The 24,725-nt window shown below is 48.2% G+C and overlaps 1 protein-coding gene across 9 annotated transcripts in view; it reads right to left on the bottom strand.

Moving 5' to 3' along the window:
* Positions 1–24,725, bottom strand: part of LOC145358780 (receptor-type tyrosine-protein phosphatase delta-like) — a 517,644-nt gene that overhangs the window by 93,186 nt on the left and 399,733 nt on the right. For 6 of the 9 annotated variants that reach the window (XR_013889502.1, XM_080213067.1, XM_080213059.1 and 3 more), the window contains 3 exons: positions 23,700–23,812; positions 17,579–17,620; positions 4,553–4,650 (listed from right to left, as the gene is read on the bottom strand). Coding sequence is in view for 8 of the 9 variants with exons in the window: in XM_080213067.1 (XP_080069193.1) it covers positions 4,553–4,650; positions 17,579–17,620; positions 23,700–23,812 (253 nt within the window). In the remaining variant the exon portion in view is untranslated. The remainder of the gene's footprint in view (positions 1–4,552; positions 4,651–17,578; positions 17,621–23,699; positions 23,813–24,725) is intronic. The other 3 variants (XM_080213064.1, XM_080213065.1, XM_080213066.1) reach the window with 1 other exon arrangement.

The raw sequence follows: 24,725 nt of genomic DNA, 5'->3' as shown, positions 1-24,725 counted from the left end.
CTTTTTCCCCAGGGGGGAAAGGCCAATTACGAGGGGGAATAGCATAAAGGTGCGAGGGGCAAGGTTTAAAGGGAATGTACGAGGCAAGTTTACACAGAGGGTGGTGGGTGCCTGGAACTCGCTGCCGGGGGAGGTAGTGGAAGCAGATACGATAGTGATTTTTAAGGGGCGTCTTGACAAATACACGAATAGGTTGGGAATAGAGAGATAAGGTTCCCGAAAGGGTAAGGGGGTTTTAGTTCAGCTGGGCAGCATGGTCGGTGCAGGCTCGGAGGGTCGGAGAGTCTGTTCCTGTGCTGTTATTTTCTTTGTCCTTTGTTTCTCGGTTATCAGTGGCCCAGTTTCTAATCTCCGCAGGCTGCCGACTCATTTTGCGATGCCGTTCCGAGTCAAAGTCTAGCCTGTGACCTGAGAGCAGACACAAAGATCTGCTTTGTGGGGTCGGAGCTTCCACCTCCGCGCCGTGTCACACGATCCGGACGCGCCGACACTCAGCCACAGCAGCTTTGCGGAGAGGTCCTTGAACTGCTGAGGTGAATCAGCCCGTGTAACGGCGGGAAGTGTCTGTGTTAAATATACACAGATATAAACACAAACAGATTGTGTCAGCTGGAGCCAGGTATCATATCGCACTAACGTGTAAGAAGTCACTGGCAAAGGGGAGAGCTAGCACAAAAATACTCAACACACTGCTCCCAATCCTGCTCATTAAATTGGCCCACAGGCGGATGTTTGGACTATAATTGGGAATTACACCGTTTTTCAAACAGCGAGTTAAATGATTACAAACTGCAGCTAAAGGTAGAAAATGTCAGTTATCTAATGTTAAATGCTTGGCACTGTTAGCCTTTTAAAAGAAATTTATACAGACGAAAAATCTTACAATCTTACAGCAGGACAGGAAGGAACCATACAGCCTGTGTATCAGTGCTTTGAAATAACCTCAGCTCAAGCCTGTCCCTCGTGGCAGAGTGATAATGTTAGGGGACGAGTAATCCAGAGACCCAGGTTAACGCTCTTGGGGACACGGGGTGGGATTTTCCACCCCCTGCCCCGCTACAAGTTTCGCGGCAGCCATGGGCCAGCTGTTGGATCTTCTGGTCCTGTCATTGCCAACATGGTTTCCCAATGTATGGACCATCCCCCAACCACCCCCCCCCCCACCTTCACTACCGGGAAACTCACGATGGGTGATCGCTGCTGGCGGGACTGGAAGATCCCATCGGCAGGAACAGTTGGAAAATTCTGGCCCTGGTTTCAAATCCCACCACGGCAGCTGGATTCAGTTCATAAATCTGGAAGTGTTCAACGGTGAACATGAAACTATCATCAATTGTCGGTAAAAAAAAAGCCCGTTTGGATCATTTACATCCCTTGAGGGGAGGAAATCTGCCTTCTTTACTCAATCTGACCGACATGTGACTCCAAACCCTCAGCAACGCGATTCACTCTTAACTGCCCTCTGAAATGGCCCAGCAAGACAGTCAGTTCATAGAAATCATAGAACCCTACAGTGAAAGAGGCCCTTCGGCCCATTGAGTCTGCATCGAACACAATCCCACCTAGGCTCCCCCCCCCCCATATCCCTACATATTATACCCACTAATCCCTCTAACCTACGCATCCCTGGACACTAAGGGGCAATTTCTTAGCATGGCCAATCAACCTAACCTGCACATCTTTGGACCAGAGTACCCGGAGGAAATCCACGCAAACACGAGGAGAATGTGCAAACTCCACACAGACAGTGACCCGAGCCGGGAATCGAACCCAGGACCCTGGAGCTGTGAAGCAGCAGTGCTAACCACTGTGCTACCGTGCTGCCCAGGCAATTAGAATCATAGAATCCCCACAGTACAGGAGGAGGCCATTAGGGCTGGGAATAAATGCTGGCCTTGCCAATGACACCCACATATCATTGAAGAAACACAAAATACATGGCCAATTACAGTTTGAAAGTTCCTATGAAATCTGATTCTCTATTCTTTCAGGCAGGGCATTCCAGATCATAATAACACTTGGTGTAAAGGAATTTCTTGCTGATTATTTTCTCCCTATTTGCTCCATCAAAATCCCTCATGACCTGTAGGAAGGACAGCAAAATTTTAACTCAACAATCACAAGCCTTTTGTTCAACTTTCTAATTCCTGAATGTTGTATTTATGAAGATAACGCAGGTGAGGGCTGAGAAATGGGAGCGCTTTCCGATTTTAAGGCACTCCAGGTTAGAGTACGGTTAGGTGCAGAATGAAACTGCTCTACCGGATCCAGCAATGTATCTCAGCTCCAAGTCTGGGAAGACCACCCTTTTCCACACTGCTATGACATATGGTCCATGTCACAAGTCAGCCAGTTTGTGACATCTCTACATGACATTGACAAATTGGGTACAGTTTTCTGCTGCTGAATGAACCCCACGAGAAACTGACTCGAGATTGCTGGAACACCTTACCGACAGACCTCAAGCTTTTAATGTTTTTTTTCTGTGGTAATCACAGCTTTAGATTGGTTGGATCTGCTGTGGACCTCCCTAATTCTAATCGCTTTACCACTGGCAGCCATGCCCACAGCTATCTAGGCCTTCCCTAATACCGTCTTCCCTCCCTGATACTCTCCGCTCCTGCATTCTTCCTTAAAGTCCTCCTCGCAACCTCTTTATTTAACTCAACTTATGGCATCTGTGTTAATCTGGACTTACGTGACGCTGTGTCTACTTACTTTTGCTTCATAAGAGTCCTACAAAAAAATTTTTGGAGATGTTAATACGTTAAAGGCATTAGGCTGTTGGAGTTGCTTGGCTCCTTCCCAGGGAACAGGCGATGCTCTCACAGGAGAAGCTAGCTGGCCCTCTGGCCTGACTCCCCAGTTCTCCCCATCGCTCTGTAGGGTGACACTGCAGCCTCCACTCCCTTCCGCACTGATCCAGAGCTCTCAGAACTGTCAGGTTGAGCCCTCTCTGACAACAGGTGCCAAAGCCAAGCGTCACCTCAACAGCCCCTCCTCTCGGCTTCTATCTCTGTTGGACAGAAGTGAGAAGAATCCATGGAAAATATTTTACCCTAATATTCTACAGTCATGGGGCTTCGAGGAATAGGAGGAAATTGCTTGGTTCACTGTCCCCGTGACAACTCCCTGAAAGAGCTATTTCTGTTTTCTGTTCTTCCTCTCTCCCCTAATCTGTTAGTTAAATAATTACAATCTACAGCTAGGAATGTGGAAGAAGTTAATTACCTAATGTTAAACGCTTGGCACTATTAGCTTCTTAGAAGCGATTCATACAAAGCTGGAAGCTTCGAATCATACAATCTCACAGCACAGAAGGGGCCACGCATCCTGTGGTGCAGAGTTATCAAATAACTTATTTCTTTCCAATTCGCTTTTCATTCCGTTTGCATCCTAAAACACACACACGCCTTTCACCACAGGCCGCAACTCAGGTATCAGAGGCTTTGCCAAATACTTCCCTATTACAATATTCAACTTAGGGAATGGAAGCTGGGCACTTCTGACCTGCAGGAGTCTTCACTGCAAAGCCACTGGGGGTTCCCACAGTACGATCACTTGTGGCTGAGTTACTCGAGTGTTGCTGAAATATATACATGCCGTCGAAGCTTTTCGGCAGCCTTGCCAGGCAACAGCCAAACCCTCGTTCATTCCCCGGGGGCGATGTCTTGACCACTCAGAGTCACCGTGCCCGGTTTAAACTTAAACAAAGCTTGGCAGTTAACTGTCAATCATTAGAAAGCTAGTGCTTTTTCCATGGCAATGCCTCTACCAGAGTCCATTTCCCAAACGATCAGCTCAAGTAGGATAAGTTGCTGTTTCCTTTACAATTTGGTATTGTTCCGAATTTTTTGATTCGTTCATGGACGTAGACATGGGCATTTATCCCTGAAGAAGTTTAAGAATAGACCACAGGTCTGGCATCACCTGTAGACATGATGTAGAGATGCCGGCGTTGGACTGGGGTAAACACAGCAAGAAGTTTGACAACACCCGGTTAAAGTCCAACAGGTTTATTTGATAGGAAACTCACAAGCTTTGGAGGTTCCCCTCTTCGTCAGGCGAATGGAGAGTTCTGGCCTCAGACAGACTCACCTGACGAAGAGGGAAACCTCGAAAGCTTGTGAGTTTACTATCAAATAAACCTGTTGGACTTAAACCTGGTGTTGTCAGACTTCTTACTGTGATCACCTGTAGACTCCAGGGAAGTCTAGATTCCCTTTCCTAAAGGACAGTAGTGAACCAGGTGGGTTTTTACAACAATCGGCAAGGATTTCATGACCCTCATTAAGACTTTTAATTCTGGGTTTTATGGACGTCATTGGACTTTTAATTCCAGATTTTTACTGAATTCATATTTCACCATCTCCCATGGGGGGATTTGAACCCGGGTCTCCTGAGCATCACCCTGGGTCTCTGGATTACTCATCCAGTGATAATACCACTATGCCATGGCCTTCCCATTGCCCCATTCCCGTGCAAGATGAGAAGCTCCAGCAGCAACACTCATGCGATTGTTGCTTGATTTGGAAGGCAAATTATTCTTTACCTCGTACTCCTGCGAAAACTTCAGATTGTCGTTTGCTTTCAGGTGTTCCGTGTGGTCGGCCAGCTCTGCAATGGGGATGGGCGGGTGACTTATCATGCCTATGAGGGGACAGAACAGAGTGATATCACTTTTAAACAAAAAAAGCACAAAACAACAGCACAGCAATTCATGTTAATTCAGTCAGCAGTCCTGGATGGAAAGGCTGGAATGAGAGTAGAGGAGGATCGTGTGTGTTTAGAACATTACACCATCAGGGCTTGAAATTTGTTACACAATAAATGGCAGTGAACCCACCTTTCATTAAGGGAAACATGCCGGAATCCACTCAGTACAACAACTTCTCACCTAAAGTTCTGGGATCTGCCTTCAATCATTCTCCTTTCCATATTGGCATGTTGGATCATTCCCCTCACCAGTTTCTAGAACCATTGCCACATTTTGCCTTTCTGATTCCTTCCCCCTCCCTGCCCCCACACTCGCTTCAGGAAAAGCATGGGGCATCCAACCTGCTTCTTTCCAACTACCGTAGGAGTAAAACTAACTGGTCCTCTAACCCTGGGGTTGGCAGGTTATTGTAATCAAGATTCAAGAACGTTGGAACTCTTTCGAATAAGAATTTTGAATAAAGGTGCCTGATTGTGTCTTTCATCGGGTCTCCATTCACACTTGGGACAGGATTTTCCAGCCCTTTCTGCCGGCTGTCCTTTCCGGTCCTGTGGAAGGTGGCTCCCGTGGGGGGGCCAGTCATTTAAAAAAAACCACGGCATGACCAGAAGATCCGGCTGGCAAGTGATGGTGAGTCGCTGGCAGGAAACATGCCGGGGGGGGTGCGGGGTGTAATTGACTTTTCAGAGATCTATCCAACGCGCCTTCCTTGTGCAACACACAAGCCAACTGCAATATTAATTGTGTTTAAGATACACTGTCGACAGGTCCTGACTGGCTCTACTCAATGAGCTGTTTGTCTTTAGTGTGGGGAACTCAGGTTGTGACAGTGAGTGCCAATGATGTACTTCACTACCAAGTGAGGGATGCAGAACATTCTTTAACGTCTGCGGCTCCCCACGTAACGGCTTTCCAATTTCAGGGAAGGGATTTCGAGAAGATGGCGAGTGGAAGTTACACAATTGGCTCATTCGTGTCTTCCTGTTGGTAGATTTTTGATCAGTCGGGGAACCAACATAATGGGCGGCAAGTGGGGTTGAGGCCATAATCAGTTCAGCCATGATCTTATTGAATGGTGAAGCAGGCCTGAGGTTGATGGGCTGAATAGCCTCTTCCTGCTTCTAATTCTTGTGTTTAATTGACCATCGAGCCAACTCAGCTGCCTCATCACCCACCAACGTGAGATCAGCAGCAATGGCAGAGCAACGAAGCTTCCAACTCAGTGGGGATTGGGAGGAATTCAATAAACGATTTAATCGAGGGGCAAGTTGGGGGCGTGCTTGGCTGTGGGATATTGGGATGCGGTTATGAAACCCTTAGCTGAATTCTCATTGTGAAGCCAATGGGTAGTCTTCAAGCTCAGAGCAAGGCCACTGGAGGGGAGAAGGACTTCAGCGGGTTGTTCAGTCATACTCAGTCAAGGATTCAGTGTAGCACTGGCATCATTGAAGATTGGCAGAGGTAGCAGGAAAGGAAGGAACCAGTAACAATTTAGGGAGGGAGACACCCAGGAGAAAACAATCGTTAGTGTGCACCGGGGATGTGCCCGAGTGCCATGTGTCAAAAATCTCAATTCCCAGAGACACGGAGAACATCCATTTGCTTTCAGCCTAGCAGTACTGCCACATACCTGAGCAACCTGTCAGATGCAGTGCGCCAGTCTGTTTATAGCTCTCCTTGGAGATTAAAAGACCTGGGGGGAGGTGGGGGGCATCTAACATGCTGAAGAAAGACTCTGGTGGCCACTTGAGTGAACTGGGCCCAGGCTGAGTTCGAGGTATGTCAATCTTATTCTCCAATCAGGAAATTCTGACTTGTGGGTATTGATATTGAAGTCAGGGATGTCAAGGTGATTGAGTTCCTATTTATCAAGTAATATTGTGCTGCTAAATTAGTCACAGATTCATGTTCAGTGCCACCACTGAAATGGATAACCTGCAGAAGGAGTACAGACACCAGCCCCTTATCCTTTCCCGATGATGACAGTCTTGTTGTCCGTTGGGGTAGACAAGGCCTTTCATTCTGAGATACAACTGACAATATTGCGTTGCCGTTGTCTCCTAGATTTCCAGTTGGTGCTTGGGCTTCTCCAGCTTCCTCCACCCCCCCCCTCCTTCCCCAATCTTGTACCAGGCCCCCTCGCAGGAGCCAGGGTTCCGAGAGGAATTACAGGCCCACCTGCGGGATAGCGTTTTTCTGGTTGCTATGGAGAATTTCAAGCCCTGTTACAGAATCAGCAGAGTTGGATCATTTGAAGCAGATAGTATGGACATTAAAATCCAGGCAGCACAGAGATGAGAAGCAAGCATGAAATCATCATCAGTTTTTGTGGTGGGCCATCGTTACACTTAGCTGCGCTGCAAAGGGGAAAGTGTGGAAATGTGTCACCAAACACCGATACAGACTGGAGACGGGGAAGCCTTGCGTCTGTGTTTGGGTCCAATAATTTCCACACCCTCCCCCAGTTTATGATGTGCGCACAACATTACAGAAGCTTCCTCTTGTTCCGCTCCTTCCCTCTACTGGGTTCCTTGTTGTCAGTAATTGCCTGAGAGGAAGGGGTGAGAGTGTGTGGGAGGGGCGAGAGTATGGGGAGGGGGCGAGAGTGTGGGGGAGGGGAGGGGATAGTGTATGTGGTGGTAGGTGGGACTGGTTGTGTTCCTACAAGGCAGTTTTCCTTCCCTCACCTCACAGACCTTTGGAACGTTGAACTCCCCAGTCGAGATCTCATGAAAAGCCTCAGTGAAGCTCTACTCGGTCTGGCTTGGATGCCACTGTGCCGCTATTAAAACTACCGGGCCCTGAAAACGCTCGCTCTTTTAACGGTTCGTCCACTCCACCATTTTGACCTAACAGGTGCAATCTAACCGGCCGTTCACACCACACTCCTTCCACAGCGAAGACGGAGAATTTGGTGGCCGGCCAAATCTCCACTCACTGCGTTGGTGCGAACGGTGGGAAGATTCCGACCAGTATGTCCTCCCCCCGCCCATTTCTTGAAGGTGCTAACTTCTCCTGGGCTATAACTCTATCGATGAGAATGGCCCCCTCTCCACTCCCTGCTACTTCACTGTGGCACGGTTCCTGTCCAGGTGAGGCAAAAGGCCACTCAACCAGGAAGTCATCAATGGCCAGCCCCATCCTTTCCTTGTCTCACAGTCAACGAGCTTCCAGGAGGATTCCTTTTTCAGGGAGAGCTGGATTCTTTCTCCCCCCCGGGCGGCTCCAGCTTCTTGGAGCTCACCGACTAATCAGAGCTCAAGCGGGGGGATTCGAGGAGATCCTCCCTACAACGGGCGATGTTTTACAAACAACCCAAGGCTCCACAATTCATTCATCACGGGCAGGTTAGGGGATTAGTGGGGTAAATGTGTGGGGGTCTGGTTCTATCACACCATCTATATGGTGACACATTGATGCTAACACCTTTGCAACTTCTGCCACAGACCCTGACATAGGATGGGCGTGAGTGGGGACGAGTTGTCTTGGTTAAAGTGGGGGGAAAACAAGCCACTGTTTCTGCTGGCAGAGAGAGTGCCTGTGTGTGTTTGATGTTGAGTGAGAAGGAAGCTCAGCAGGGACACTGGCTTGCGGTTGAATACCCTGGTCACGCATTGCCTGATGTGGAGATGCTGGTGTTGGACTGGGGTAAGAAGTCTGACAACACCAGGTTGAATTCCAACCAATTTATTTGATAGTAAACTCACAAGCTTTCAGGATTTGCCCCTTTGTCAGGTGAATGGAGCTGTTATATGCTCTGTCTGAGGCCAGAACTCTCCATTCACCTGACAAAGGGGCAAATCCCGAAAGCTTGTGAGTTTACTATCGAATAAATTGGTTGGACTTAAACCTGGTGTTGTCAGACTACACACATTGCCTGTCAGAGGCTCCGCCATGAATTATGGTGAAACATCGCGTTGACCCAAACGGTGCATGGTTTCACCCGCGGGTGTTGGGAAAGGCGCAGAGTAGAGCCCAGTTTACATTAGTGTCAGTGTGATACATGCACGGACTGATGGTCTTTCATCCTCTGGCCTTCCCCCACTCTTCCAGTATCTGCTGCGCGTCTCAAAAAGGGACGATCGATGCTCACAAAGGGAAGAAAAAAAGGCCTCAAATCTCACAGATGAGCTGGTGGGAAGGATTGGAAATGTCAGTGTGGTGTAGCAAGAGGTGTATGTTTGAGACCGAGCTGACAACCTGCTGTGCACCTATCCTGAGCTACGCCTGAGCTGGGAGTGTTTGATTGATGCTGACAATACATTTAGGAAAAATTGAGCTTACAAAAGAAAAAAATACATTTCATTCATCCCGCAGCAGGGGTATTCCTCTGCAGGTGGGCGAGAACTCCCAAACAATCCACACAATAATGAGTTAATGTATCTGCGATTTAAAAAAAGCTCAGTGGCACTTAGGCGCGCAGCTGAGTCCAATGCATCATTGAGGTGGATGGATATCGAAAGGTTGAATCTCACAGAAGCCAGGTTCATTTCCATTTATATTACATTCCACTTCATCCCACAAATGCTGCTAAAGTCTGCAGTGTTACCTATGCTAATTAGACCTCGCTGCAGACTGACTTTTCTCTTTATTCGTAAAGGTGTTGGATTTGTCTCTGGGCGCAAGGGAAGATCAGGAGCTGAGCAAGTGCTGGGGGGGGGTGACGATAATGTTACCCAGGGAGCTCCAAACTCAACAACACGTTGTCAAAACAGGTGTGTCGGCATTTAAACAAACCAAACTCCATCGTCCGCAAGACCAGCATCCTTCCAAAGGGAGCACGGCTCCAGGTTGATGGGCAGAATGGAAAAGGGAAGGATGTTTCTTTCCTCATGTCCATGCCTGCATTCCCAGCCCAGTCTGACATCGCCATCTCCAAAGCCTGCCCCTGTGTTAGAGTTACACTGATCGCTGCCTTATTTCGTGGTGCTCACTCACTCGCCAACCCTGCACTTACGGTGCAGACCAACAGCAACTGCGCACTGTCACTGTGCAGCACTGAGCCACGTGATAAGGTGCTGGCAAACGCAACGCCTGTTTTGAACTACAGAGCAAGACTGGAGTTAAAGGAAAGCAGCACGGTGGCTAGCACTGCGGCCTCACGGCGCCAGGGACCTGGGTTCAGTTCCGGCCTTGGGTCACTGTTTGTGTGGAGTTTGTATATTCGTGTCTGCGTGGGTTTCCTCTGGGTGCTCCAGTTTCCTCCCACAGTCCAAAGACGTGCAGATTTGGTTGCTTGACCGTTTTAAATTGCCCCTTAGCAACAGGGAGAGTAGCAGGGTAAAGATGTGGGTTAAGTGGATGGTTGGAATTGTTGTCAGTGCAAGCTCTATGGGCCAAATGGCCTCTTTCTGCATTGTTGGGATTCTATGATCGAATATATAGAAGGTAAATTCTATCCCCTTTTGATTACAGGCTAATGAAACCCAGTTCTAATAGATTTAGGCCATAGTTTGGCATTTTATCTGAATTTCAGAGAAATATAAGATCTCACACCACAGGAGGAGGCCATTTGGCCTGCCATACTTGATGCTAGCTCCTTGAAAGTGCTGTTGTGCCGAGTCCCATATCCTTGTCTATTGTTTGTTAACTCCTCACCCTCAAGTAACTGTTTAACTTCCTTTCAACATTATTGATGGAATAGCCGAGCTCATCTTTTCAGATTGAGTATTTCAGATCTTGGCAACTCTCAATGAAAAATTTCTCCCTCTAGATCTTTTTTCCAATGATTTAGAATTCATGACCTTTAGTTATTGATCCATTCAGCTGAGGGAATCCATTTTCCCTAAATCCTCTGTATCAAACCTTTCATTATCTTGAAAGCCTTTATTCTGTCATCTTTTCACATTCTCTGTTCCAAGAAGAACAGTCAAAACCTTTTTCTGCCTCTCTTTATAACTGAAGCCCCTCATCCCTGCTAACCTCCTCTATACATCTTCCAAGGGCTGGACATCCTTCCTGAAATGAGGTGCCCAAATTATCCATGGAATCTCTACAGTGCAGAAGAAGGCCATTTGGCCCATCGATTCTGCACCGACTCTCCGACACAGCATCCCACCCAGGCCCTATTCCCGTAACCCCAGTTATTTACCCTGTTAATCTACCTAATTACACATCTTTGGACAGTGGAAGGAAACCGACGCAGACATGGGGAGAACGTGCAGACTCCACACAGACATTCACCCAACTGAACCTGGGTCCCTGGAGCTGTGAAGCAGCAGTGATAACCAATGTTCCACGTGCTGCGTGCACAATACCACCAGACCATCTCCTCCCCAAAACTGTCATTTATAAAATTCTAGCATGCTGTGTATTCTATTCCTCTATTTATAAACCCAAATGATTCATATGCTGTTTCTACTTACCCTGCCAACTATTAGGATTTGTGTATTTTCACACTAAGCTGCCTATGATGATCTACATTTTTCAAAATTGGGCCATTTATAGTATACAGACTTTCTAAAAGAGTTTCCTCAAAGTGCTTGGCACTGAAATCCATCTGTCATTGTTCTGCCCATTTTACACCCTTTCCGTCTCACTCTCAAGCCCAGAACTACCCACATCACTATCTTCTACCCAGCCAAGCTTTGTATCATCTGTAAACTTCACAATGCTGCTCCCTACACTTGAGTCTACAGCTGATCAAAGAGAATGGTAAAGGATCCAAAACAATCCCCCTGTGAACACCTCTGCAAATCTACAAACTATCATTCCATCCTTGTTTCCTGTCACTGCGTTAATTTTGTGTCCACACCGAGCTTTTGCCTTTAATTTAATCCTATTAATACCTACGGTGTGGAACTTAACTGAATAGCTTCTGGAAGTCCATATATACAGTGTCTGCTGCACGACCCTGATAAACCAAAATTCTCCCAAAACATTTCCAAATGTTGTCTCCAGCAGGAAACCCAGTGAGATTCTCTCTGGGAGGCTCAGTGTGATTCAGATCTCAATTCAATTACACTTTGACATTTTTTTTTAAGTGGGAACTTAAGGATGACAGCAAGACTGGCTCCTCTGAGCTCAGGGCTCCCTTTTCATCTCCAAGTTACACTGAAGCCCTGCTGGTTCCGCCTGTGCCAGGCCTCCCACAAACATCGTAACCCCCCACCTTAGACATGGTGCACACCCTCAACCTTTGACCCTGGAACCTCCCCTCAGTCAATAAATGTTCGGGTCACCCCGCGCTTCCTCTCCCGCACCCACACCACGCAGCCATGAGGGTGACCACCCCTTCCAATGAGCGATACCAATGATTCCAATGAGCATGATGTGGTCAGGAAGGCGAATGGGATGCTGGCCTTCATCGCGAGGGGGATTGAATATAAAAGTAGGGAGGTCTTGCTGCGGCTGTATAGGGCATTGGTGAGGCCGCAGCTGGAGTACTGTGTGCAGTTTTGGGCGCCGTACTTACGCAAGGATATTTTGGCCTTGGAGGGAGTGCAGAGGAGGTTTACAAGGCTGATGCCGGAGTTGAGGAGGTTGAGCTATGAGGAGAGGCTGAATAAACTAGGCTTGTACTCGTTAGAGTTTAGAAGAATGAGGGGAGATCTCATTGAGACGTATAAGATGATGAATGGGATGGATAGGATAGAGGTGGAGAGACTCTTCCCGCTCAGAAAGGACAGTAGGACTAGGGGGCACAGCCTCAAGATAAAGGGGGGGCAGTTTAGAACGGAGTTGAGGAGGAACTTCTTCACTCAAAGGGTGGTGAATCTCTGGAATTCTCTGCCCGTTGAAGTGGTGGAGGCTGCCTCGCTAAATATTTTTAAGACGCGGGTTGATGGGTTTTTGATGAGAGAGGGGATTAAGGGGAGAGGGCGGGAATGTGGAACTGAGCCACGACAGATCAGCCATGATCTTATTGAATGGCGGGGCAGGCTCGAAGGGCTAGTTGGCCTACTCCTGCTCCTATTTCTTATGTTCTTATGATCCTTCACTATGGGGCTGCATAAGGCCCTGCCCCCCGCTAAAGACCCTGCCCCTTGCCAGTGTCACCCCGGCAACCTGACAGTGTGAAACTGGCAATGCCAGCCCAGTGTAATCTGCATAAAAGCGCACGGGCTGAAGAATCACAGGCTCATTAAAGCAATTCTGTCAAGTTAGTCAGATGTGATTATCGTTAATAAATCCACCCCCCCATTACCCCATGCCTTTTCAATGAAAGCTTATTTTGCCCCGATAATGATTTTCACCAACTTCCTCCGCATCTCCCTTTTATTTTCTTGAATGGAATTTAACCTGAAGTGATCTTTGTATATTTGCCGATTTCATGTAAAATCACGTTGCAATATTATTAAGCTGGGTTATTACTTATTAAGTCCTTAACTACTTTACCGCTGCTACTTAACCACTAAGTCCTTAACTCCTTTTAAAGAACCTAATGTTGTGGGGTGCCAACAGGTGTCCAAAGATATGTGGGATAGGTTGATTAGCTATGATAAATTGTACCCTAGTGTCAGGGGGATGAGGATGGTAAATATGTAGGGGTAGGGCCTGTGGTTGGTGCAAACTCAGTGGGCTGAATAGCTCCCTTCTACTGTAGGGATTCTACGAGTCTATGAAAAAGGCCTGTACGATTGGTTTGTTAGTGGCAACCGTGCTTTGTGTCTACCTAGTCAAAGGATATGGAAGGGGAAACGGAAGAGGAGGAGGAACGGTAACAGGAACAGAAAGAGGGGCGGCACGGTAGCACAGTGGTTAGCACTGCTGCTTCACAGCTCCAGGGTCCTGGGTTCAATTCCCGGCTCGGGTCACTGTCTGTGTGGAGTTTGCACATTCTCCCTGTGTCTGCGTGGGTTTCCTCCCACAGTCCAAAGATGTGCGGGTTAGGTTGATTGGCCATGCTAAGAAATTGCCCCTTAGTGTCCAGGGATGTGTAGGTTAGAGGGATTAGTGGGTATAATACGTAGAGATATGGGGGTTGGGCCTGGGTAGGATAGTGTTCGGCGCAGACTCGATGGGCCAAAGGGCCTCTTTCTGTACTGTAGGATTTCCTTTTATAGGAAAAGAAACAGTCCTGAATTTTTTAGTTTGGACACCATCACTGGAGTGGACAGAAATTGTACTCTAATCTGTGTGAGTTTTGACATGTGTTTTGACAAGGGTTTCTGCTCGGAGTATCACATAACAAAATACTAGGCCATGTAGTCCTTTGAGCTTGTTCCTCCATTCAAATAAGATCGCAGCTGATCGGACTGTAGCCTCCACTCTCTTGCCTGTACTCATTTCCTTGTTGGTCAAAGTCTGTCTAACTCAGTCTTAACCCTATTCTCTGTGGAAGAGAATTCTAAAGATTAATGACCCTTTGAGGCAAGAAATTCCTCAACTCCATCTAAATGAGGGACCTTTATTCTAAAACTGTACCCCCGAGTTGCCGATTCCCCCACGAGGGGAAACAATATCTCAGCATCTACCCTGCCAAGCCACCTCAGAATCTTATATTATAAGATCACCTCTCTAAACTTCAATGAGGGTGGCACAGTGGTTAGTTGTTCTGCCCTATAGCGCCAGGGACCCGGGTTCGATTCCAGCATCAGGTGACTGTATGGAGTTCGTATATCCGCCCCCCCCCCCCCCCCCCCCATGTCTGCGTGGGTTTCCTCCTGGTGCTCCGGTTTCCTCCCAGAGTAGCGGGATGTACAGGTTAGGTGGATTGGCCATGGGAAATTGCCCCTTCATGTCCAAAGATGTGTAGATTAGGTGGATTAGTTATGGTAAATGTGCGGGGTTACAGGGATAGAACGGAGGACAGAGGGATGTGGGGAGGCGTGGGGGGCAGGGCTGGGTAAGATGTTCCTTTTGGACGGTTGGTGCAGACTTGATAGGCCGAATAGCCTCATTCTGCACTGTAGGGATTCTACAGAGTATAGGCCCAACCTAGTCCCTGTACGCAGAACCTGTCATGAACCAGTGAACACCATTTCCAAATATAACCTTTGATAATTTGTTAAAAATACATTTCTCGATTTATTTAAGAGTGGCAACCGAGCTGGGTTTGAAAATAGGTTTATCGCAAAAGAAAAAGCATTTTTAATCAGTGTCCGATCCACTCCGAGTGAATAACCTGATCTGAGAAACTCTGTCTGAAAATGATGCTGAAAAACTGCACACAGACAGTTTGCCATCAAGAGTAACATCAGTTCCTTCGTCTAATTTTTGAAATTCAAAAGCTTTTAAAACATGCCTTTTGCAGTTCACTTGTCTATAAATAAATTTAATTTTAAGAATCTACTCAAACAAATTAGCGCAATTAACAGAAACTCAGAGGGTTAATTTAGAATCATAGAATCCCTACGGTGCAGCAGGAGGCCATTTGGCCCATCAAGCCGACACTGATGACTCTCCCACCCAGGTCCGATTCTTGTAACGCCCTGCAGTCACCCTAGTCAGTCCCCCTGACACTAAGGAGCAATTTATCCTGGCCAATCAGCCTAACCCGCACATCTTCGGACTGTGGGAGGGAACCAGAGCACCCGGAGGAAACCCACGCAGACACGGGGAGAATGTGCAAACTCCACATAGACGGTGACCCAAGCCGGGAATTGAACCTGAGTCCCTGGCACTCTGAGGCAGCAGAGCTAACCCACTGTGCCACCGTGCTGCCCATTCATTTTGGGGGAGCGGCTGGGTATGTGGGCAAGGCCCAGCTGATAAGGTTCTTCTTAAAACTCGTGCATCATTTTGCAAAAGAACGCAGAACCTCGACTTGTGCAAGACATGGTCAGAAGTTCCAGCGCCTTTTACATTAACTTGGTTGATTTCAGATGAACCGCCGTGAAGACAGTGCAATGTAGCGGAACTGTGAGTCTGTTGTAAAGCAAGATTTTCTATGGCAGGAGAAAGGACCTCCTGTTTAACCTAGTGTTCCCTGCTGGTGAAATCAGAATCAGAATGGCTACATCAGCAGTCAACAGGAGATTACGTGGAAGGGTGGGGAGAAAAAAAACTGTTTTATTTAATGAAAGAGTGGATTTAAGATGGATTGAGGCACGGTGGAAAACTGCAATAATCCTTTTCCAGCATTGGCAGCTCTTTGAAACCGTTGAGGAAACACCTTAAATGTGTTCATTTATACTGATTTAGAATAACACGGCAGATAGAATCTGCTGCAGCAATCCAGCAGGACAGAGAGGGAGGGAGGGAGGGAGGGAGAGAGAGAGAGACAGAGAGGAGGGGAGAGAGAGAGGACGGGAGAGTGAGGGAGAGAGAGAGAGGATGGGAGAGATAGAAGACAGAGAGAGAGAGAGAGAGAGAGAGGGAGAGAGGAGAGGGCGGGAGCGAGAAAGAGAGAGAGAGGGAGAGAGAAAGAGAGAGAGAGGAGGGGAGAGAGAGAGGACGGGAGAGAGAGAGGACGGGAGAGATAGAGAGACAGAGAGAGAGGGAGAGAGAGAGAATGGGAGAGCGAGGGAGAGAGAGAGAGAGAGAGAGGGAGGGAAGGAGAGAGAGAGAGGGAGAGAGAGGGAGAAAGAGGAGGAGAAAGGGAGGGAGAGAGAGAGGGAGAAAAGGGAGGGAGAGAGAGAGGGAGAAAGGAGGAGAGAGAGAGGGAGAAAGGAGGGAGAGAGAGAGGGAGAAAGGGAGGGAGAGAGAGGGAGAAAGGGAGGGAGAGAGAGAGGGAGAGGAGGGAGAGAGAGAGAGGGAGGGAGAGAGAGAGGGAGAGAGAGGGAGAAAGGGAGGGAGAAAGGGAGGAGAAAGGGAGGGAGAGAGAGAGGATGGTGGGAGGTGGCGGGAGGGAGAGAGCGGAGAGAGAGGAAGAGGCGGAAGAGCAAGGGAGAGGGCGAGAGCGGAGAGGGCGGAGAGCGGGAGAGCGCGAGAGCGGAGGGCGGAGAGAGGGCGAGGGAGGGCGAGGGCGAGAGCGGGAGAGGGCGAGAGCGGGAGAGGGCGAGAGCGGGAGAGGGCGAGAGCGGGAGAGGGCGAGAGCGGGAGAGGGCGAGAGCGGGAGAGGGCGAGAGAGAGGCAGGAGAGAGGAAGGTAGAGGGAGGGGAAGAGACAGAGAGAGAGAGAGGGAAACGGTAAAAAGAGAGAGGGAGAGAGAGAGGGAGAGAAAGGGAGGGGAAAAAGAGAGGGAAAGGGAAGGAGAGAGAGGGAGGGAAAGAAGGGAGAGGGAGAGTGGTGACATCTGGAGGAGAAATGTGCCATGGGTCAGAGGTTATGTGCAAGTAATGAAGTGTGAGAAATTCTCACAGGTCAGGGGTCAGCTTCACTTTCAGAATCCAAATAAACCGGAGTTGGGGACAAAAACAAATCAAACAGGAACTCTCCTCCCGAAAAGTGAATTCTGTGTGTGTGTGTGTGTGTGTGTGTGTGTGTGTGTGTTGGGAGGGGGGGGGAGGGGGAGTTGGGGGCAAAGGGTGTTTACCTGCCCCCCCCCCCACCCCCGCACATCCCTGAGTTAATGGCGGACGCGAGGCCGTGAGTGGGTAAATCCGTTGGCAGTGGGCCGAAGGGCTGGCACCTGGAATCCGACCCTCCGGGTGAGGAACACCTCCCTCTGGCCCGCCTCACTGCCCACCTCCCGTGACACCCTGCAGACCGGATGACCACCCCGGTGAAACTGATGAAGCCACAAACCGGCAGACAACCCTGGGCTGGAAAGGGTTAACGTTTGGAGACAAAACAGTTCGAAAGCATGCAAAAAGTGTGAGGAGCTAAGTAGCTTAGCCAAATGAGCAGCCAGGAGCCTCGAGAGAGAGAGAGAGAAGAAACACAGATTAAAAAATACACAAAGAGGTGGATAAGGAACAGGTTATACATATATATATATATATATAAATCCATATCTATATATATATATATATAATATATTAAAAACAAAACATAAGTCAACAAAACAATAGGCATAAAATGCAAGTGGGAACTAACTTGCAAATTCGGGTTCACTGAGGGGGCTGCTGACAACAGATTCTGTGAAAAAGAAACATCAGCACGTGAACACACTCAAACCTACAGGTTGGCAGAATGCAACTCAAGGGGGGGGGGGAGAAAGAGAACAGAAAAATAAAAACAGGAACTCAAACAACAAACAAATGCATGAGTAAAACAGTCAGGCTCCAATCAGGCCCTCTGAGAGAACTCAACCATTTGTTGCAGCGTCCTTACCTCTCACTCTCCTCTCCGGTAACCAACTTTGACTTAGAACACAGCCGTCGTCACGGCGCCCGTGAGGGACCCGCTGGAGTGGGGGGGTAACCCCACCACCACCCCCCCCCCCCCCCCCCCCCCCCCCCCCCGGTTATGCGAGGCCAGGTACCCAGAATGACATCAGCTGATCCGGGGGCGCGCAGGGGGCAAGGTTTCGGCAAAGAGTTTGGGATCGTGAGCGGTCAAACGGCAGGACAGGCACTCAATTGTGAGGCGGAGATGCCGACGTTGGACTGGGGGGGGGGGGGGGCGGGCGGGGTGCGGTGGTGGGCACAGCAAGAGTTCTCACAGCACCAGGTCGAAGTCCACTGGGTTTATTCGGAATCGCGAGTTCTTGAGCGCTGTTCCTTCACCTGAGGAAGGAGCAGCGCTCCGATAGCTCGTGGTTCCCAATAAACCTGGTGGACTTTAACCTGGTGCTGTGAGACTTCTTAGCCCAGCTCTCTTACAAAAGCTCTATTCTCCCTCCACAGAAGTTGTCAGGCCTGCTGAGATTTTCAGCCTTTTCCCGTTTTTGTTGCAGATTCCAGCTCCCGCAGTAATTTGCTTTGAGAATCGGAACGCTTCCTGCTCCTAACCTGAACCCTACACGGGGTTGACCATTCTGGTTGTACGTAACCCGGCATCACACACCCTCCCCCACTCAACTGGCCTCAGCAGGTCAGAAACCATTTATTAAAAAAATCCTTGATTGAAAATTTTTGCAATTAATTCAACAAAATGTAAACGCACGCACTGTTTACAGTGTCCTGGAGGTTAATCTTTAAATCCTCCTGCAGTCGCCAGGATCACTCTGGATTGGTTGGTTGTCAATACTCATCCATTTTCTCTCTCTTTGTTGAAGATGTTGACTCTACGTGGGACACAAGGCCTCGGACATCAGCAGCCTTCTAGTCATTCGCCACATGAGGGTTGAAGGAAAGTTGGCCCAGAAGGTGTCATAATCTTTCTAAATGGCCTCGCCTCCGCATTTCCTCATCAGGTCTCCCAGTATTCTGATGAGGAACAGGATCGCTGGCTGGTTTCCTGTTCCGAAGGAGAATGGGGCCAGTTGTAGCACTTTCCGTGTAGCCTGTCTGAGATCGTCCAGCTTAGCAGGAAGCAGGGACTGAACTCCTGGGACTGGGCCAGCCTTTGCTGCTGCCTGGGGTTTGTGCAACACCCACGATTTAGTTCGATACTCAAAGAGCAGAGATAAAACCAGAGGGACCAACTCACCACTGGCACATTTAAATAGATTTAAATAGGATATACAAGCACACAAGATACAAGTGAGCAGCAGAATCAGGCTGCACAGGATCACCGTACCTGGGTCACCTCCGGATCACCTCTGATCCCACCTCACATTAACTGCATCGTCAGGTGACCCGAACACAAGTCTAACTTGACTTCTCCCTGAAGGTGGGTCCTCTGTCGTGCGTTCCAGAAGAAACCATGTCTTGTAGATGGAGTGACTGCCCTGTTTACAGAAAGTCTTATCACCAATTCACTCTTAGGGATCAAGCGATATGGTAGGGGGGAAAAACATCAGGATATTGAATCTGATGACCAGCCATGACCATAATGAATGTTGGAGCAAGCTCGAAGGGTCTGTTCCCCCTTCTAGTTTATGTTTCTTGGCTAGCTTGGATCGAATCGCCAGATCTGGAGAAAATGTTTAGTTTACACCCAGGTAACTCCAGCTGAAGTTTTGTTTGGAAACAATGACCAACTGCTGAATTTCTTGCCATTCAGTGTGTGTGTAATGGCAAGAAAGCCATTGACTAATGAAGAACAATCAAAGCCTGTTGAGTATTTGGTCATCTGTTATAGCATTAACCCATGCAAGGCCTTTGACAAGGTCCCTCATGGCAGGCTGATACAGAAGTTGAAGTCACGCGGGATCTGTGGTGAGCTGGTAAGATGGATATAGAACTGTCTTGATCATACAAGACAGTAGTGGTGGAAGCGTATTTTTCTGACTGGATATCTGTGATCAGTGATGCTCTGCAGGAATCAACACTGTTTGTAATATATATAAATGATTTGGAGGAGAATGCAGGTCGACTGATTAGTAAGTTTGTGGATGACACAAAAGATGGTGGAGCTGAGGATAGTGAGGAGAATTACCAGAGGATACAGCAAGATTACAGATAGGCTGGAGACTTGGGTGGAAGAAATGGCCAGATGGAATTTAATCTGGAAAAATGCGACGTGATGCATTTCGGAAGAGCTACTGCAGGAGGCAAGTGCAAATGGTAAATGGTAAAACTCTTAGAAGTATTAACATGCAGAGGGATCTAGGCGTACAGGTCCATAGTTCCCTGAAAGTGAGTGGATAACGTGGTCAAGAAGATGGATGGCATGTTTGTCTTCATGGGTCAGGGCCTAGAGAATAAAAATTGGCAAGTCACGTTGCAACTGTACAGAACTTTAGTTAGACCACATTTGGAATATTGTGTACAGTCCTGGTCACCACACCACCAGAAGGATGTGGAGGCTTTGGAAGGGTCGAGAAAAAGTTTCCTGGTTTGTAAACTTTGAATGTCAGAGGCTGAGGGGCGACCTGACAGAAGTGTACAAAATTATGAAAGGCGTGGATAGGTTGAATAATCAAAATCTTTTTCCCAGGGTAGAAACGTCAATTACTAGGGGACATGGGTTTTAAGGTAAAAGAGAGAAAGTTTAAAGGAGATGTGAGAGGCAAGTTTTTTTTTTACACAGATGGTGAGTGCCTGGAATGCGCTGCCAGAAGAGCTGGGAGAAGTCGGAAGAACAGCAATGTTTAAGAGGCATCTTGACAGATACATGAATAAGTGGGGAATAGAGGGATACAGACTGTGTAGAGGCAAAAGGTCTTTAGTTTAGAAAGGTGTCCCGTGTCGGCGCAGGCTCGGTCAGCCGAAGGGCCTGTTCCTGTGCTGTTGCTTTGTTCGTGCCTTACCGCCAACACCCATCTTGTGTTGACAAACCAGACGATGGAACGCCCTTCTGAATTAATTGATCCGCTTCAAGGAGCTCCTCAAACAGGCCAAATAATCGGTTCACTGGGTTTCCCAAGGGAATGGCAGAAACAATGACTTGTGAAAGATGGACATCTGCTAACAATGCATCCTGGGATCCAACATATTACTCAAAATGGTGCTGCATCCCAACTTTGTAACGTGTAGGAAAAATATTCTTTGTGATGGTATCTCCCACAGCAACTGCATATTTTTGAAAAACGAATCTTGTGTTACGTACCACATTTCTCTGTGGCTGCAGCAACCAGATTTCATGATGTGGGTATGCTGGCGTTGGACTGGCGTAAACACAGTAAAAAGTCTGACAACCTGACAACTAAAACCTGGTGCTGCAACCAGATTTGCCAGTGACCCGTAAACCCTTTCCTCTACTGAGGTTGGTTTCTAGCTAGCCAGTGTGCAGGAATTGACTTCAAAGCTTCCTAATTTTGTCCCTCTCTCTGCTCTCTTTGCGCCTCCACAGTCGGGATTGGTGGCAAGGCTCTGGGGATTCCTGAGCTCAAGTCTTTCTTCCATCAGGTTGCCTTTAGTGGTCTTCTGCACAGTGGGCCAGCTGAGGATGCCAAACATTAACCTGAACCAAACCACTCGTTTCTGGGCGGCTGTTTCGTTAATCACTTTGGTGGAAGATTTCTACTGACGATTTAACATTTGGTTAGGAATCATGTTTCTCAGGCATCTGTGAGGACACCCCAGTCAATGGTTCACCCTGAGGTGCCACATTAAAATCCACACATTTCAATATTTGATAGGAGGCAAGATTTAAAAGATTTGAAATGATTTCATCTCCTCCAGGGTATCGTAGAGACCAACTAACCACTCTGTCCTTCACTCTGATTCAAGTTTCTGCTCTTCATTTGAATAGCTGCCACACCACGCAGCATTCCATGATTGAGAGCTCCAGGCCCACGTTCGGGTCCAGGTCCTTTGCCTGTCCAGCTCTTGAGAAAGGTGGTCAAGGATGGTGCAAGTGGGCTTTCCTCTGCCCCTAGAAAGGTCTTGCCAGGCTAAAAATTCCTGTTTTCAGTAAATAACCCTTCAGTAAATAACCATAGCTTCCCTACAGTGCAGGAGGAAGGCATTCGGCCCATCAAGCCTGCACCAACTCTCCCGACACCAATCTCACCCAGGCCTTATCACCAGACCCCACACTTTTACCCCGATAATCCCTCTAAACTATACATCTCGAGACACTGAGAGGCAATTTAGCACGGCCAATCCACCTAACCAGCATGTCTTCTCAACGTGGGAGGAAACCCACGCAGACATGGAGAGAACATGCAAACACGGCACAGACGGTGACCCAAGGCTGGAATCGAACCCGGGTCCCTGGCACTGTGAGACAGCAGTGATAACCATTGTGCCACCATGCCACCCTTAATGCCCGTGTCTTGGGCCTATGTTTAGTTGATATCCTCAATTTTCCCCTCCACACTGTAACCCTCGAATCAGGCTGGAAACACCAGAAGGAGAAAGCAGAGCAGTTTGCAGATCCTCACGGAATCCAAGGTGAAAGCACAAACTTGAGACAGTCTGTGGAAAGGGGTCAGGGAAACTCAGGGAACTAGGTCCACAATGAGTGCTGCCAATCCCACAGACACCACAATTTGAGCTTAATGAGCTTCCACCATCGGGGACTTTCCAGGAGTCAAACAGAGTTGGAGCTCGACCAGCTCTGAGCAGATTGTTCAAATCACCCACACTCCACAAGATGTCAGGCAACATGCGTGTTCTTGACAGTAGGGTCAGTCTGTAAAAAGTACTGCTGGAAAGAGAATGGGGAATCTCCATTGATCCACGAGGATTGCTGTATGTGTAGGTCTCTGTGTCACAGCGTCCCAATGACATCACTGACTTCCATGGAAACCTCGTTACGAAAATATCCCAGCCTTTGGACTTCAGAAAATGTGTACCTGCACTGAGCTGGCGAGTGCGGCATTGGAAAGACCAAATGCTGATGAAGAAGGCACCCGCAGGAAGTGGAGGTATCCTGGATATGGCCCGTGAGGTCTTGCCTGTAATCGCTGTTGAGGTCCAGCTCTCAGGCTCACTGCTTAAAGACTGCACTATCACTCTGATCTGCTGAGCGCTCCAATCCTCATGACCTCACGAGGAACATGGATCCAAGACTTATCTGTCCCGTAAGTACCCCTGTTTTGTTTAGTGATTAACCAACTCAGATGCTGGGTTCTGACTAGGGCCAAATTTCAAAAAAAATTCTTCTGTGACATTTGTCAAAATGCAAACAAAGACCCAATTTAACAAAATCTGACGGAGGATGTATAACTTGGATTCCAGACTTATATATTATTAGTAGGGTCTTCTGTGGAGGGGAAACTGTGCTGGGGTTAATGTAGAAGTGAGATGGGGAAGTTCAGAGGGCAATTTTACACTCAACAACACTCCCAGCCTTTTTGTTTTAAACTCTGAGGCACTGCGATGCCTTCTGCACTTGCCATTGTGCCCACTGGAAGATAATTTTCCCTCCACAGTCCTTCCCTGAACTTTGGCTCCCTGGCTCAAAAGTGCACCGACACTTCCCAGCGGCAGCTGTTCAGAGATGCGAAGCATTGCTCTGTGCTGCTGCAGTGAATACTCCTGCCCAGGTAACTCTGTCACCGACACCCAGGGAAGGGAACCTACACCAGTCTCTGGTTTTCTGGGGCCTCCAGCAACCTTTCTTTACTCAGTGGATCTGCGACAGTTCGCGGACAGGTTGGAGTCTGAGGAAACAGTGAAACTGCGAACGGCGCGGTTCACCGATAGAATATAAACACGTTTTTGATGATTTTCCGTAGCATCGACACACGGTGAACACGGTTAGAAGGTCCCATCTTTACCTGGCGTCTGGAAGTTGATGCGCCTCATTTCTACCGGGTCTGTGGGATGATGGGATGGCACCTCTGCGTTGTTGAGAAGGCACTTGGTTCTCGGGTCACTTTCTTTACGTTTTCTATCATTGGAGTCAAATGTACAAAAAAAAAAGTGAGGTTGTCAACTTGCCAAGGGCACCGGTTACACATAGATCACTGCCTGTAAAACTGTGGGAGCAAGATCCAGCAAAACCTGGAAATTGTGAATCTTGCCAGCGGGATCCCAATCTCCGCTTTTTGCCACCCTTCACTGGCGACGTAACCAAATTCAGTGGGCGAGAACTTGGTTGTAATATACTTAATTAAATGGGCTGAACGATCTACTCCTGTCCCCGTGTTCCTGAACCAGAGGTGATGAACACACCATCCAGTACATCCCGTCGAGCAGATTCCCCACAGTTTACAGCAACTTCGAGCAAAAGGATAAGGTTTTGCGACTCATTTTATACCAAAATTGCTTCTCTAATTAGGTTCTGGAAACAGCCCAGCGGGACACATGAAGTGATTATCCACTGTTCTCAGGCACGCACACAGATGAACCTATAACAGCTCTTGGTTAAAAGAAACCGTAGCCATTTTGCAACGATTAAAACGGATTGAATCAGTTAAAGCGAAGTTACGACTGATATCAATAATTGGTAGAAAATACGAGAACACAAGAAGGACGAGTAGGAGCAGAGTGTCGAGACCACTCTGCTGTTCAACGCGTCTGATCCTGGATTTCAACTCCGCTCTCCCGCCCGGTTCCCCGGGAAACCAAATAGCTGTCTGTCCCATGTATTTTACCAGGGAGCATCCACAACCCTCTGGGGCAGACGATTCTAAAGATTTACAACCCTTTGAGTGAACTAATTCCTCCTCAACTCAGTCCTAAATGATCTTCACCCTGAGATTGTGCTCCCATGTTCCCGAACAGTGAAAATATGTCCCAGTGACCAGCCTGTCGAGCCCCGTCAGAACCTTGTACGTTTCAAAGAGCTCCAGAGAATACGG

This window comes from Carcharhinus amblyrhynchos, chromosome 26 (assembly GCF_965287045.1).
Source record: "Carcharhinus amblyrhynchos chromosome 26, sCarAmb.v2.hapA, whole genome shotgun sequence".
NCBI classification, from domain to species: domain Eukaryota; kingdom Metazoa; phylum Chordata; class Chondrichthyes; order Carcharhiniformes; family Carcharhinidae; genus Carcharhinus; species Carcharhinus amblyrhynchos.
Note: the sequence above shows the minus strand (reverse complement) of the source record. Positions and strands in the feature narration are given on the sequence as shown.